Here is a 15545-nt window from a genome sequence, read left to right as displayed (position 1 = left end):
ATTTTATAATCTATTTTCTAACAGCCAGGTATGTGCCTATGATGTTAAGCAAAAGCAGTTTGCCAGCCACTGCAGCATGGCAAGAAGAGCTGGAAGGCAGATACCTCTGCTGGAGTGAATGGCTATGGTTGTTGTCGAACCTCGAACAACTGGTTTGGTTGCTTTTGTACAGGTAGGGAAGGCTGGCATAGTCTTTCAGCTAGAAACCCTGGAGTAGCTTTCAAACCTTCTGTATTGATGTGGAATCTGCTTGGATGGCGTTAACAGCCCAGAGGATCTAGCTGTGGCAAGACTGCCTTTAAAGTGTTCTAGAGCCAAATCGGCCTTATGCTATAGACATATTCATTAAGGACTATTGTATGTCCCTTGAAAACTAAAATGATCTCATCTAGGAGTGCCGCATTGGCATGACACTGCTGCAAATAGCTCCAACTATGCTATCAGTAGCGTCTAGGCATGCTCGGAGCACAGACTCCACAGCATCCTGGCCATCACGAAATACTGGGGCCAAAGAGGTCCTAAGGTCCTCCGGGATGGCCAGAAATATCTCACTGGCCATATTCTACAATGCATAGGAACACTTTCCCAGAAAACAATCTGTTTATAGATTTGAGGACAAAAGTAGCCGAAGAAAACATATGCTTTCCAGAGGTACCAATTATTTTTGATTCTCTGTCCAGAGAATTGATCTGAAAGTAGTTCAGGTTGATCTTACTTACTGATCAGGCTTTACAGTGTAATATATTTGGTTATAAAGTCCAGGTCACCGGCAGCTGGTCTGTCTCACTTAGCCACAGGTCGACTGGCAAGAGGGCATACACATGGCTTAGACAAAGTTCACATATGGTTAAAAGAATCTCATTCAAAACATCCTGAGGGATATTAGGTGCTTCCTGGATGAAACAAAACTGAAGAAAGCCTTTGATATCACGGACGCTGAGGCAGAGGTCTAGGCTGCCTAAAAACTGGTTGTACCTCCGATTTCATAATTCGACATGGGACTGGAGTTTGCCGATGTCAGTTTGGGGTCAGCCATCAATTTTGGGAACAGATCTGGAGTCTAAGGATTCGTGTTAGAGCATATACTAAAGGAACCAGTTTGGAAGCTGGTGTTGGTGTAAAGACCATGACAGGAGTCTGAGTGGACCTGGTAGCAGGTGCCAAGAGGATAAACAGAAACAAGGAGGGACTCGCCAGTGGGAGTCTGACTGTAGCCCCTTGAAATGTGGTGCCCAAAGGCACACCAAAGGAGCAACATTTTACTGATGATCTTCAGCATTATCTCCTTGAAGGATGCTATCTTCTGTGAGGCCAAAAGCAACCTACCGCTTAATGCCCATTAACCAAGTCTATTTATTGACTTAATATATTTACTTGTGCAGGAAGATCTGCCCAATCTACACACAGATTTAAGTTGTGGATATTCAGGAGCAAAGTTCCACCCCAAAACAAAACTCTAAACGTTTAGTAATGCTGGTGGAATTGACGGGTCAGAAATAGCAAACCAAAGAGCAGGTCATTGCACAGCTGTTTTTGAGGCACTCCAACTTAAAGCTAGCTTTTTCACCAAAGAGCCTGAATACATCATTTAACCTATTTATAAGGCGTGATCACTACGCTTGTGCCGATGACGCGAATTACACAGTCTGATGTGTCAACACCGACGATCAATATATACTTGGCCTCATTCTGTCAACTTCCATTGCCCGAGCAACAATTCCTGTATTTGTCAGGAATGACCAGAAGATCATGATATTGAGAGCCCAAAGGGCATGAGTGTAGAATTCAGAGATCTCAAAGTCAAACTGGCTGGGGAAGAAACTCTTTTACAGAATGAGTAAATTCCATTTAATTCTCTGTTTTCTAGCACAGCATTGCATGTATTTTGATTTACCTTCTGGTGAAAGCTTCATCAAACAAGCTCTCTGGGAGTAGGATTCTCGATCAGAAAAGAAATGTTCCCAGACCCAGGCCTCTGATGCTTTAAAACCAGATGATATAACTTGGGAAGCCAAACACGGCTTAGATCAGTTCACCATCAAAGTTTGTGTTGAAGTCTCGTTAAAAGGAACCAATGGCTTTGAAGCACTAGGCCCAGGGTTCAAGATTGTAGCACAAGTTACTACTTGTGTAACAATATATCTGTAAGAGACATTAGTTAGTGATAGATTCCTTACCTAGAATATCACCAGGCGTCAGACTGGATCCGGAAAGTTTTGCTAGCAGTACCCCTGCACGTCAGTAGGTGACATCATGCGGTTCCGCATCCATCGCTGGCGTCGTAAGCACCGAGATGACGTCACGGAGACTACTTAGGCGCCACCCATGCGCACTTACGTCAGTTCTGTACACGACTTTCCGCGCCAGGAACGCAGAGCCATGCAAGAAACTGACCACTGGTGCCATGAAACTAGGGCCCTGAAAGGGGAAAGACCTTATCCATAGAATCAGTTCGCAGAACGGGGAGGATGGGTGGGGCGGTAAGGAATCTATCACTAACTAATGTCTCTTACAGATATATTGTTACACAAGTAGTAACTTGTGCATCTGAAAGAGACACGTTAGTGATAGATTCCTTACCTTAGAATAGATACCCCAGCAATACCAACCCCGGTGGTGAGTCTAGGAAAATATTACACCAGAAAGTCACGGAGAACAGAACGGCCAAAGAAGCCGTCTCTCCGGACCTGACTGTCAAGGCAGTAATGCTTGGTAAACGTGTGCAGCGAACCCCACGTAGCTGCCTGACAAATGTCCTGCAAGGGGACGCCGCGTCCCAAGGCGGTGGTGGCTGCAGTTGCCCTGGTCGAATGGGCACGCAGCCCCACAGCAGGCTCCTTCTTATCCAAGGAGTAACATGCTTTGATGCACAGAACGACCCACCGCGAGATGGTCCGTTTGTGCACAGACCGACCTTTTTTGGCGCCCACGTAGTCAAAGAGTTGGTCATCCAGCCGGAACTGCTGCGTACGCTTCAGATAGAACGCGAGCGCACGTTTTGGGTCCAGACGGTGGAGCCTCTCCTCCTCCCTTGAAGGATGCGGAGGCGGAAAGAAAGTGGGCAAAGTGATGGTCTGCCCAATGTGGAAGGGCGTGACGACCTTCGGCAAAAAAGGTCCGTAACATCACCTTGTCCGGATGAACAGAAAGGAAAGGAGGTTTAGAAGAAAGAGCCTGAAGCTCACTCACTCTCCTGGCAGAGGTGATAGCTACCAGGAAAGCCAAGGTTTAAGTCCCACTGAGGCATTATGAACGGCACCGGAGGAAACGTGTGCGTAATGCCTTTTAGGAAACGGTTAACAACCGGGGACTTAAAAAGAGAAGGCTGATCTGGAAGCCGTAAAAAGGCGGAGATAGCCGAAAGATAACCTTTGATAGTGCCCAGAGCAGAGCCCTGCTGGGCCAAGTAAAGAAGGAACAGAAGGACTTCGGAAAGAAGGGCAGAAAGGGGATCCACAGTCTTTGCTGTGCACCATGCCACAAACTTGTTTCATCTGCAGGCGAAAGCGGTCAACTGCCGCTGCTCAAACTCCAAGCATGGATGTGTAGGCTGGACAGGTTCGGGTGGGGGACCATCCCCTGCTGCTGCGACAGAAGATCCTCCCGGAGAGGCAGTAGGATCGGGGGATCGATCGCCATGCTGAGTAGCTCGGGATACCAGTATCCGAGTGCCCAATCTGGAGCCACAAGGATGACTTGGGCCCGGTCGCGCCGAATCTTCTTCAGCACGCTAGGCAGAAGTGGTATAGCCGAAAGGCGTACAACAGACCGCACCTCCACTAGCGACGAAAAGCGTCGCTGAGCGAGTGCCACCCTGGAAATTCAAACGCACAGAACTGATGACATTGCGCGTTCTCTTCGGTGGCGAATAGGTCTAACCAAGGCTCTCCCCACTGCAGAAAGAGAACGTGCGCACGTCCGAGTGCAGACGCCATTCGTGATCAATCAAGCACCGGCGGCTGAGTTCGTCCGCCCTGGCATTGAGAGAACCTGCCAGGTGTTGAGCCACCAAGGTAATGCCTTGACGTTCCAGCCATGTCCAGAGGCGCAGAGCCTCCTGACATACGGTCCAGGACCCCACCCCGCCCTATTTGTTGCAATACCACATGGTGGTGGTGTTGTCCGTGAACACCTGCACCACACTTCCCCAGACAGAGGGAAGGAATGCTTTCAGTGCAAGCCAGATCGCCCGAAGCTCCAAAAGGTTGATATGGAGCCGGGACTCCGCCGGAGACCAGAGTCCTCTGATCTCCACCCCTCCCAAGTGGCCTCCCCATCCCAGGAGGGACGCATCCGTCACCACTGTGTGCTCCGGTTGGGGAAGGGAAAGGGATCTGCCACTGACCCAATCGCGATTCGTGAGCCACCACTGCAATTGTCGTGCAGTACCCTCCGAGATCTGGACGTGATCAGACAGGTTACCCTGATGCTGCGCCCCCTGAAACTTCAGGTCCCACTGCAGAGACCGCATATGCCATCTGGCATGTTGCACTAGCAGGATGCAGGGGACCATCAGGCCCAGGAGACGGAGGGTCATCCTGACTGAAACCTGGGATAGAGGCTGAAAGATCGAAATCATAGCCTGAATATCCCAGACTCGCTGCTCGGGAGGATAAACCCGAAACAGCGTCGAATCCAGAACCTCTCCAATGAAGGGGAGCTTCTGAGAGGGACTGAGGTGCGACTTTGGCACGTTGATGAAGAACCCCAGCAAATGCAGGAGGTCGGCCGTAGTCTGAAGGTGGGTGACGACTGTCTGGGGCGAGCCCGCCTTCAACAATCAGTCGTCAAGGTAGTGGAAGACTGACACCCCTGACCTGCGCAGGTGAGCTGCGACCACCACCATCACTTTCGTGAACACCCGAGGGGCGCTGGTAAGGCCGAAGGGGAACACGGCCAATTGAAAATGCTTGTGGCCTACCGCGAACCACAGGTAGCGCCGGTGGGCCAGCAGGACAGGGATGTGAAAATATGCGTCCTGCAAGTCCAACGCTACCATCCAGTCTCCAGGGTCGAGGGCAGCCAAGACCTGAGCCAGAGTCAACATCTTGAACTTCTCCTTCCAGAGGAAGCGATTGATGTTCCGGAGGTCCAAGATGGGGCGCAGGCCCCCTTTGTCCTTCTTGGGGACCAGAAAGTAGTGAGAACAACAACAACATCCTACTTCCGGCCCAGGAATGTGCTTGATGGCCCCCTTGGCCAAGAGGGCCGTAACTTCCTGCTGGAGAAGCAGCAAGTTATCCCCCGACATGCGGTGGCACAGAGGTGGCATGGCGGGAGGGGAGGACAGAAATGGAAGAGAATAACCCCCGCGGATGATCTGCAACACCCACTTGTCAGATGTGATATAGCGCCAGTGGTGGAGGTGGTGGCGGATCCTGCCACCCACCGGCGTGGGTGCTCCACAAAGCTTGGATTAGGAAGGTTTAGAGGTAGAAGCAGCGGAGGTGGACTGCCCCCCACGCTGATTCGCAGAGCCGCCCCTGCGGAAGCCGCATCCGCGGCCGTGCTGAGGCTGGTTCTGTACAGGCTTGTTGAAGGAACGTGCCTGCGTGCCCCTGCCTTGGCCACGAAAGGAACAAAACCCAGGAGTGGCTGAGCTCTTTGCAGAAAGACCCAAGTACTTGGCCGTGGCTCGCGAGTCCTTAAAACGTTCCAGTGCACTGTTGGCCTTATAGCAACAGCTTGGTACAGCACAGCGTGGATCTCCTCAAGACACTGAGGCAACACCTGCGCAACTGTATCACACACCGCGTGGGAATAGCGGCCTAATAAGCAGGCGGTGTTCACGGACTGCAGCCCCAAGCTGGCCGAAGAGAACAACCTCTTACCGAACTGCTCCAGCTTCTTAGAGTCCTTACCCGGCGGGGCCGTGGGAAAAGCACTCTGTGATGTCGAGGCTTGGATGACCAGGCGCTCAGGCATAGAATGAGTGGTCAGAAACGCGGGGTCGCCAGGTGCCGAGCGATGACACCTGGCGACATTCTTATCCACAGGGGCCCCTGTGGCTGGCCGCGACAAAGTGCCCAACAAGACGTCAGTGAGGGCGTTGTTAAAGGGGAGCAGGGGCTCCGACGAAGTGGAGCACCTCAGTGAGATTAGTTTTGAGGGCCACTGTTGGAAGGTTGAGGACCTCAGCTGCCCGACGGAGCACCATCGTGTAGGAGGCGCCCTCCTCCATGGTAGGCGGGGGAGTGGCAAACCCCAGGTCAGAAGAGACGTTTAGGTCGCCGGCGTCCTCCAAGTCGTCCACCCAGTCATGCTCGGAGTCACACTGACGGGCAAGAGGGTCCTCTGACCCCTACCAGTCGTCCTCCACCGCTGTTGCATGGGGAACAGACCGATGCGGCAGAGCTGGTGCCGGAGAAGGAACATACTGCAACGGAAACGGGGCCGAGCCGGCGCTGTGTCTCAATGCGGATCCCAGGTAGGCCCTGGAGCCAGGGCAAGGGTGGGACAAACTGCGGCGCCGGAGTTGGAGCCGAGGGTGGCACCGGAGCCGGCGGCGCTGAACCTTGTGGCCAGAGCCAACGGCGCAGGATGCTGTGGCACCAAAGCTGGATCTGCCGGCGGCGCCGAGAGCCCCACAGGATCCTGACACGGGACCGCGGGGCCCGAAGGCGCACCCGTGGGAGCCCGAGGCCTAAACAGGCGGTCCATGCTAGCAAGAAATTCTTGCATCTGTTCGGGAGTCGCCGACGGACCCGGGTAAGGTGTGTAGGCCGCGGCACTCCCAGGCTCCAAGGGAGCCGCAGGGGCAGAACCCCTGTCCCCCTCGTCCGCACCGCTTCTTTGACTTCTTTTTATGTTGTCGCTTATCCGAATCAGAGGGCGAAGACTTGGAGCCCGAGGAGTGATGACTGCAGTCCCGCGAGCGTTCTCGGGAATGGTCCCGGGAGCTGGAACCGCGTTGGGACGAGTGCCAGACCTCCAGCAGCTTCCGCGCCGCACCCTCAAAGCCTTCGGGGCCATGGCCCGACAGGATCGGGAGTCATGGTCGGTCTACAGGCAGTAGAGGCCAACATCGTGGGGGTCCGTCACCGACATATTGCGACAGCAGGCCCCACAAGACTTAAATCCAGGCATCCCTACGTGCACCAAGGATAAAAGGAGACAAAAAGTCTCAAAAAGGGTAGTCACAAAGTGACTAACCGGATCTGCCCTTGCTGGCGCGGAAAAAGAAAGAACTGACGTCAGCGCGCATGGGTGGCGCCCAAGTAGTCTTCGTGACGTCATCTCGGCGCTTACGACACCAGCGACGGATGCGGAGCCGCATGACGCCACCTACTGACGCGCAGAGGTACTCCTAGCAAAACTTTCCGGATCCAGTCTGATGCCTGGGGATATTCTAAGGTAAGGAATCTATCACTAACGTGTGTCTGTAAGATATTGCTGGTGCGTGGCGAACTTGATCAGCCAATCATCTAGGTAAGACAAGACATGGATGCCTCTCCTTTGTAGGTGGGCAGCAACCTTAGGCAGGCGTTTGGCAAACACCCTTGGGGCTGTGGTGACCCCAAAGGGCAGCACTTCGAACTGAGAACACGGACCACAAACTGTAGGTATCTTCAATGCGCAGGGTGGATGTGTATGAGAAAGTAGGCATCCTTCAGATCGAGGATGTCCATGAAGTCATCTTGATGTACAAGAGGGATGACATCTTGGAGTGTCACCATGTGAAAGTGCACCAACAAGCTATACTTGTTGACACCTGAGGTCAACGATGGACCTGAGGAAGCCGTCCTTTTTTTGGGAATTATAAAGTATGGGGAGTACACCCCTTTGCAGCGGTACTTGTTTCATGGCCCCTTAGTGAGTACTGCATGCATCTCCTCTTGGAGCAGACACTGACGTTTCAGAGACAGTGTGTTTGCGGGCAGAAGGTTTGGTGGTGCTTACTTAAGTTCTAAGCAATATCTCTCCTGTATGATGTCTAGAACTCGCTGGTCGAAGGCGATTCTGTCCAGCTGCGCAGGAACCCCTGCAACCTTCTCCCAACATGTGTTATATGGTCGGGGGGAGGTAGAGTGTGCCATTGTTTTGGAGGGTTAGCTCCTTTAGGAGCTGCTCCCCTTTCCTCCACCCCTATAATTTTGCCCCAGTAACCACCCCTGTAGTAGCCCCGGGAAGGCAATGGGCATGTGGGCCTTGTCAAGGTGAAGGAGGCTTCTGAAGTGGAATTTTTGGCTGTTCAACGGTAATGGGAGAGTCCAAAGGAGCCAAGGGGAGTGGGTTTCAGTAGGGCACCCATCGATTTGGCCAGGTCAGTGGATTTCTGGACTTTTTCTACCATCTCATCAACCTGAGGACCAAAGAGATGTTGTCTATCAAAAGGGAAAATGTAAAAGATGCTACTGGACCTCCGATATAAAACCGGACATGTGCAGCCAGGCATGGAGACAATACGATGCTGGTGTTAATGGCACGAGCAGCTGTGTCCGCAGCATCCAGCACACAAAGGATATTGGTATTAAAGATAATTTTTCTCTTTGCCACCAATTCCTGTCCATTCTTGCGGTACTGCTCTTGGAGATGTTGGGCGAGGTCCACCATCTGATCCCAACGTGCTCTGTTGTACCGGGATAGAAGGTCAATGGAGTTGGCGATGTAATGTATAGCATCCTGTGCCGCTACCCTTTTGCCCCTGGCATCAATTTTCTTGGTCTCTCAGCCTGTGGGTTAACTAATTTCCAAGCTGTATGAACATCTAGGGAGTCAGGTGGTAACTGGCCTTGTATGTATGGAGGGTCATAAGGGGAGTCCTTACATTTCTTATCGACCCTAGATGTAACTACCCTTGTATTAACTGGCTCCTTAAATATATCAGTGGTAAGTCCGAGAACCCCTTTAAGCATGGGAAGGTACTGTAGGGAGCGTTGGTTCGATGAAAGGGACTCCATGAGGAAATCATCTTCCTCATGTTGTACATGCATCTCCACACTGTGGAAGGTAGCTGCCCTATGAAGGACCTCATGATAAGAGGTGATGTCATTTGGTGGTGAAGGTCTTGCGGTGTACAGGTCTGGATCTGGTTTTTGCATCATAATCATCCCAGTGGTCTGAGCCCTGGGGGGGTTGAGGAGGATCAGAAGGGTCATAGGGCAGACTTGGACTGTGAAGAATCCTGTGATGAGTGTTGTGGACAATCCACATGCAGTGAAGGGGGAGGAGAAGGTTTAGAAGGTGGTAGTGGAGAGGTATCCTATTGTGCCTTTCAGGTAAGGGTGGGTGGAATTTGTGTAGTTGCGCTATGCAAAGCTCCGCTAAACGGTAAAAAATCTCCGCGAACACGCAGAAATTCCACAAACACTCGGAATTGCTTGTTCACGATGCTTTATTTCCTGTTCGCGATCGCCGTTTGCTTGCTCGCAGGGGGGAGGGGGAGATGTATCTCGCGAACATGCATTTTGAGAACGCGAACAAGCAAAAGATTCTGCGAAGCCGCGGAACTTTGGGCAAATCCGGGGAACGCAACATTACCCAAATTCCGTGAGCAGAACGGAATTTACCGCCTAGGGCTACTTTAAGGCCTTTTGGGAGTGGAAGGTACAGGAGGATCCTCAAAAGTCAATTTCAATACAGTCTTGACCCTGCTCCAGTGCACACGGTTACTGGAATCTGTTCTTGGCTGATGAGCACTAACTAGGGCAAAAGCCGTTCTGGGTTGCTTCTGTTCCAGTTCAAGGATGACGAGGCCAGGCACTTCGAGATGGACTGTTCTGACTGGAGCAGGGTCAACACTGGTTTACATATGGCTGGATCCAAACTGAGGTGGCATGGTGTGCAAAATAACAATGGACTGGGATGTGTCCCAAGCAATTACTAGTGGCTTAGATTAATTCAAGCAGTCCACCAACCACTTTTTGGTATACTTTAGAAGTTCCACAAGTATGGCAGTCAAATAAAATATTCCCAATCTGCAACATGACTATAAAAGTGGAAATTAAAGTTTCCCCACTTGGTTCGAGATATCTCAGTGACCAAAGAGTGTTTTTTATGCAGTGCACTAATGGAATTTCTGAGATCCAGGGTTGGTGTCACAGACATCCAGGCTCCCAGAGGTGAGGAGGCATCACCTGGAAAGTCTGCAAGGAGCTGCGGGACTGTCTGAGGAACTGGCTTGGTATCACAGTCTGCTTGGTCTGTGCGGACTCTACTGGTGAGCAAAGGAATGTTGCAGAATCTCCAGCTAAAGAAAGTGGGATCTTCACTTGATTGGGATGGAGGCTTTTGCTTTGGGCCTGCAGCTACATGTGCAATCCAGTCGCAGTCTGCACAGCGCTCCATAAGCACATCAGAGTAAGAGGGGAGACATGGCTCCCATTTAATAGTGACGGCATTGCTGCCACTATGCTCAGGTAACTCCTGGACCATTATCATTTTGTTCATCAGAAACTGAGGCACTTCTAGCTTTTGGCAAAAGCACAGTGAGGGTTGCCAGTGACTGTGGCACAGAATGACTCACCTACAGCCCACTGACCCCAAAGACTGCACCCTGAGATTATATTCAACTGGATAAATTGTTGCTTATTTTACCTATAGCACCTGTTACAGACCCTGTGCTCATGGGTTTATTTTTCCATGTTGTATTTTGTATTTGTATAAAAAGTAACAGTTTTTTTTTTTTAAGCTAAGCAATGAAATGGAGAATCTGTATTGCAGGCTATTATTTAACTGCTGTGTTCCTAAACTCTACCCCCTCACTACCTCTGAGAAATCTCGCTACCCAATGGGTCCCCGCCACCCTAAGGGTCCAGTACATGATGTTCAGTAAGCAGTGCTAAAGAAGGCCAAACTCAGGGGCAGCAGCTTCAAAAGAGCTCAACCACCATGAGTGTGGCCCAGTAACCCTTTCCCCTTAGCCCTAAATGGGTGGTGACAGAATGCAAAATATATATTGGTGGAGCAAACAAATAAGGAGGATAAGATGTTTTCAATAGACAAAAACTCAACATTAAAAAAAAAAAGGTTGGCAATATTGGAGACCTCACTTGACGCAACACTGTTCAACGCACGCAAACGTGTGAAGAAAAAGTGCAGCATGCTTAAGGTTAATAGATACCCCAGCTACAACACTACTATTTAAAGGAAGCAATAAACCCATGCCCATTGTCAGTACAATGCTGCAACTACCTTCAACCCATCTCTGTAGAGGAGACGATAAAACAATGAAGTACCTGTTAAGTCGTTCTAAAACAGAATCATCTGCTAGAGAGATTTCGTCCATGAGGAAAAATCCTTCGTTTTTCATTGCCAACACCAATGGACCATCATGCCATTCAAACAGGCGAGTTTGATCTGCATCACCCTGTAGAGGATAAAAAGTAAGATGAGTCTCAATGACTCCAGTAAAAAGGGTCTTTCAAAACTTGACTCGCTCATTCGTACTGAAATACAAAATAAATTAAGCCTGTAAACCTTTATCAACTATATGTCTTTAAGACATTTATGCCATGGCAAGTTTCTTCACGTAAGAGTACAGATATCACTGCAATGGAGTGCATTTGAATACTGACACTCCTTTGGTTGGAACAGCCTGCACTTTATTAATATATTGCTCCTTTTATACACGAGGCTCTCTCATGCTTCCATCTTGTTTTGCACGTTAGTATGGTTACTTAACTTAAATGAAGTGCATCTGAGCAAAACTCTCTAGCAGGCCCACATTTTAGTTGCTCTTAAAATAGCCCTCATCTTCCTATTGCCCCCTATCTCACCAGAGGAGAACTTTAGGGCTCTTTAAGACTTTGGTTTCAAATAAACCTTCCTTATCAGCTCCACAATAGGAGCAGCTCTGGAGGAGAAAACACTACCTGGGTGGGCTTCAGAAGGTATCTGAGCCCCGATGATAACAGATTAGATGGAGATTCCCGCCATGAAGTTTAGACAACAGAATGGCATTCTACATTCCCAGCAAAGAGATGAGACTTAACATTTTCTCATTGGCTATCAGAATACAAACTAAAGAAAAGAAATCTTACATTTGGTAATGATACTTAGGATGGACAAAGTATCTATCCGCAGATTTCGCAAACTATAAATATCTCATGGGTGCCTGACTTGATCTGTAAAACTATTTCCTCAGCAATAGCTCCTTATTGCCACAATTCACAGTAAGTCCATTTTTGATGCAATGATATCAGACTACATAAAGCACAGTCTTGTGCAATGCGATTAGTTCCTTGCATTTTCCACACACAACCAAGGCATATCGACAGCAGATAATAGGAGAACCAATAACGCATATCTTGGAATTGTACTATATAATGTGCACTATCTCATAAGTGGAGAAGGGAGGGTAATGCAGATCCTGCGGAAATACATAGTATCTACCAGAAAAATAGTTACCAGAAGCTAACTTTTTTTTTTTTATAGATACCCATTTCCACAGATTACTTAATTTATGAATGAGTCCTAAGGCAATACAACTCGGAAGGTGGGACTAAGTGTAAGAAAGTGGCTCTGTATATACTGCACCAAAGTAAGTTTGTGTGCACAGAGTCCACAGTCCCCAGAGGTTTTGCAGAGGCTAAAGTTAGATATAACCTTATTCTCTAAAGTGGTAGCTTGGTTGAGCAGTTAGTCAGTATCAGAGGACAGTGTAAAGCATTTGTTGTACACACTCAGTCAGCAAATGGTCCCTCACACTCAAGAACTGAACTTTAGGCCAATTGTTTTGTAAATAAAAATATATTGTTGTTTTATTTTAGAACCACAAGTAGGTATCAAAATACTTTCTCAGAATGAGATGCTTTAGTTAAATACTTTCAATATGCAATAGGCTTTTAAATGCGATAGTTACAGTTAAATACAATTATAACATCGAGCTCAACGAGAATTTTAAAGTAAACACAATATCAATTACTTTGCATAGGTTTTTCTTACTCAGGGCTGGATCCTGGATTCAGCCCTGGTGCATCTCCTGTAAACAGTTGAAAGAAATCGTTTTTGTTACACAGGTGATTTTTAAGGAATATTTGTATGTTTCAAAAATCGACACTTAGAAGAATTTCTGGCAAAAACCAGGCAATGTTATCATATGGAGGAAAGGTTGGTTATCGGAAAATTACAGTTGTAATTGCTTTGTAGGGTCAGTGCTGGGCACAAAGATCCTGCACTGGGATCTCTCCTGATAACAAGTGAGTAATTTCGTTTTCGTTGATCGGGGGATTTTTAGTGAATATTTTAAAGTTTCAAAACTCGACAGAACAATTTCCAAGTGAAACCGGTCAATGTTATCCTATGGAGAAAATGTAGGTTATCAGCTTTCAGGTAAGTACTCGAATAGCAGAGTAAAGGTTCTGGGCATAGACTCGGGGGTCTCTGCACCGGTCGAGCCTGGCCTGTGTCTGAGTGAACAAAGACCATGAGGACGTCCCCCGGCGACTGTGACCAAGAATCCAGCACCCAAGGACCCTTCTCGACGCTCCTGACGACGCCTGCAGCCTCAACTCCAGAGACTCCAGAGACCCCCTCCCCCCCCCCCCCCCCCCAACCGCGACGAGCTGAAGTTGAGATTTCCGACGCCAAAAGACACCCCTGCACCCGGTGCCCCGCGGCCCCCTGTGCCCAATCCCGGGGCACCTCCCTATCCTCCAACTACCCAACTTACCTTTTGAAGTGGTGGTGGCGCCTGAAGAATCCTCGTCCCCGAGCTTCCAGTCTTTTTCTAAACCGGAGATTTCCCATTGAAATCAATTGAGCGCCAGAAGGCTCAAAAGCACCCTGCACCCAGCCGCCCGAGTGGCCCTGGCAGTGCAACCTCTACACCTACCTACTTCCCCACTTGCCCTTAGTAAGTGACCAGGAGCCCAGCTCCCAAAGCCGCGTTGCCTGCTAGTCAGCAGCCACCAACCAAGGCCCCCCCTATCCCTCATAGGATAACATTGGGCCTAACTCTCTCTGCACCCGGCCGCCCTAGTGCCGCTGGGAGTGAACCAACTGTACCTACCTGACCCTGCGGGACCCCCGAGTCTATGCCCAGAACCTCAACTCTGCCAGTCGAGTACTTACCTTTAAACCGATAACTCAATTTTCTTCATAGGGTAACATTGACTGGCTTTTTCCTGAAATTTCTTCCAAGTGTGGACTTTTCAAAACTAAAAATATTCACCAAAAATCAGCAGAGTAACGAAAACGAAAATACTCACCTGCTCTTAGGTGATCTCCCAGTGCTGGATCTTGGTGCCCAGCACCGACTCTGAAAACTACTTACAACTGTACTTACCAGTAATCCAATTTTCTTCCATAGGAAATAATTGACTGTTTTTCTGTGAAATTTCTTCCAAGTGCCGATTTCTGCAATCTTTAAATATTCTTTAAAAATCGTATATCTGAAAACGTAATTACTTACCTGTTTTGGATAAAGGTCCCAGTGCTGAGTCTAGGCACCCAGTACTGGATTACAAAAGTAACGAGAACATACTATACCTGCAACTTGAATTTTCTGCCATAAGGAATCATTGACTGTTTTCTATGAAATATTTTTTGTGTCAACTTTTAAAATAGCAAAATATTGTCTAAAAATCATCACAGTAATTAAGTCGACTTTTATCACTTGATTCCAAGTACTGACCCAGGACTGAATCTAGGATCCAGTCCTGGAATTCCGAAAGTAATCCTAAAAGTAATCTGTGGCAAATAACATGAAACTTCCATTGAACTCAATGCATTATTGTGTTTAAAATAGTGTTGCCTATTGCAACCACTTGTAACTGTTTACAAAAGTCAATTGCATATTGCAAAAGTATTTATATACAGCATCTCATTCTGAGAAAGTATATTTTAATACCTATTGTTGGTTCTAAAATAGAACAAGCATATATTTTGTATATATAAACCATTGGCCTAGAGTTCAGTTATTGAGTGTGTGAGACCATTTGCTGGCTGAGTGTGTGCAACACATGCTTTACACTGTCCTCTGATACTGCCTTACTGCTCGACCAAGCTACCACTTTAGAGAATAAGGTTACATCTAACTTTAGCCTCTGCCAAGCCTCTGAGGACTGTGGGCTCTGTACACCCTGTACCTATTTGGGAACAGTATATACAGAGCCACTTTCTCACACTCCCCATCCTCAAGATGGCGACAGCCCGGAGTTGTGCTTCACCTCACCTCCCCCACCTGAGGGGTGGGGTTGCCAAAGGCTGGCACACCTCCTTTCCTCACTTTTGTTTTCCCGCCGATCTTCCCGCCAGAGTGGGGGTCAGAACCGGTGGGTGCCAGTTGCTGAGTACAGCAAGTCGTCTGGAGAAGCTCACAAAGGCAACATGCCTTTGAAGCTTCCCCTGCCCATCCTGGGGGAGGAGACCTATCACCTCGCCCAGGATGTGCATTGTTACAGACCCACGAGAACGGATTGCTGTCTGCCAAGGGGTCCAGCAACATGTCTGCTGGGTGGCAGCCTCTCAGTCAGGATGCTGGTTGTTAGTTAGTTTCAGAGGGCATCTCTAAGATGCCCTCTGTCGTGCATTTACATTAAATCCCACACTGGCATCAGTGTGGGTTTAATGTGCTGGGAAGTTTGATACCAAACTTCTCAGTC

At 48.8% G+C, this 15545-nt stretch overlaps 1 protein-coding gene across 1 annotated transcript in view; it reads right to left on the bottom strand.

Moving 5' to 3' along the window:
* Positions 1-15545, bottom strand: part of MDN1 (midasin AAA ATPase 1) — a 2002810-nt gene that overhangs the window by 1408136 nt on the left and 579129 nt on the right. The window contains exon 31 of the mRNA XM_085611158.1: positions 11178-11308. Coding sequence (XP_085467284.1) covers positions 11178-11308 — 131 coding nt within the window. The remainder of the gene's footprint in view (positions 1-11177; positions 11309-15545) is intronic.

The sequence above is a fragment of the Triturus cristatus genome, chromosome 6 (genome assembly GCF_964204655.1).
Source record: "Triturus cristatus chromosome 6, aTriCri1.1, whole genome shotgun sequence".
NCBI classification, from domain to species: Eukaryota; Metazoa; Chordata; class Amphibia; order Caudata; family Salamandridae; genus Triturus; species Triturus cristatus.
Note: the sequence above shows the minus strand (reverse complement) of the source record. Positions and strands in the feature narration are given on the sequence as shown.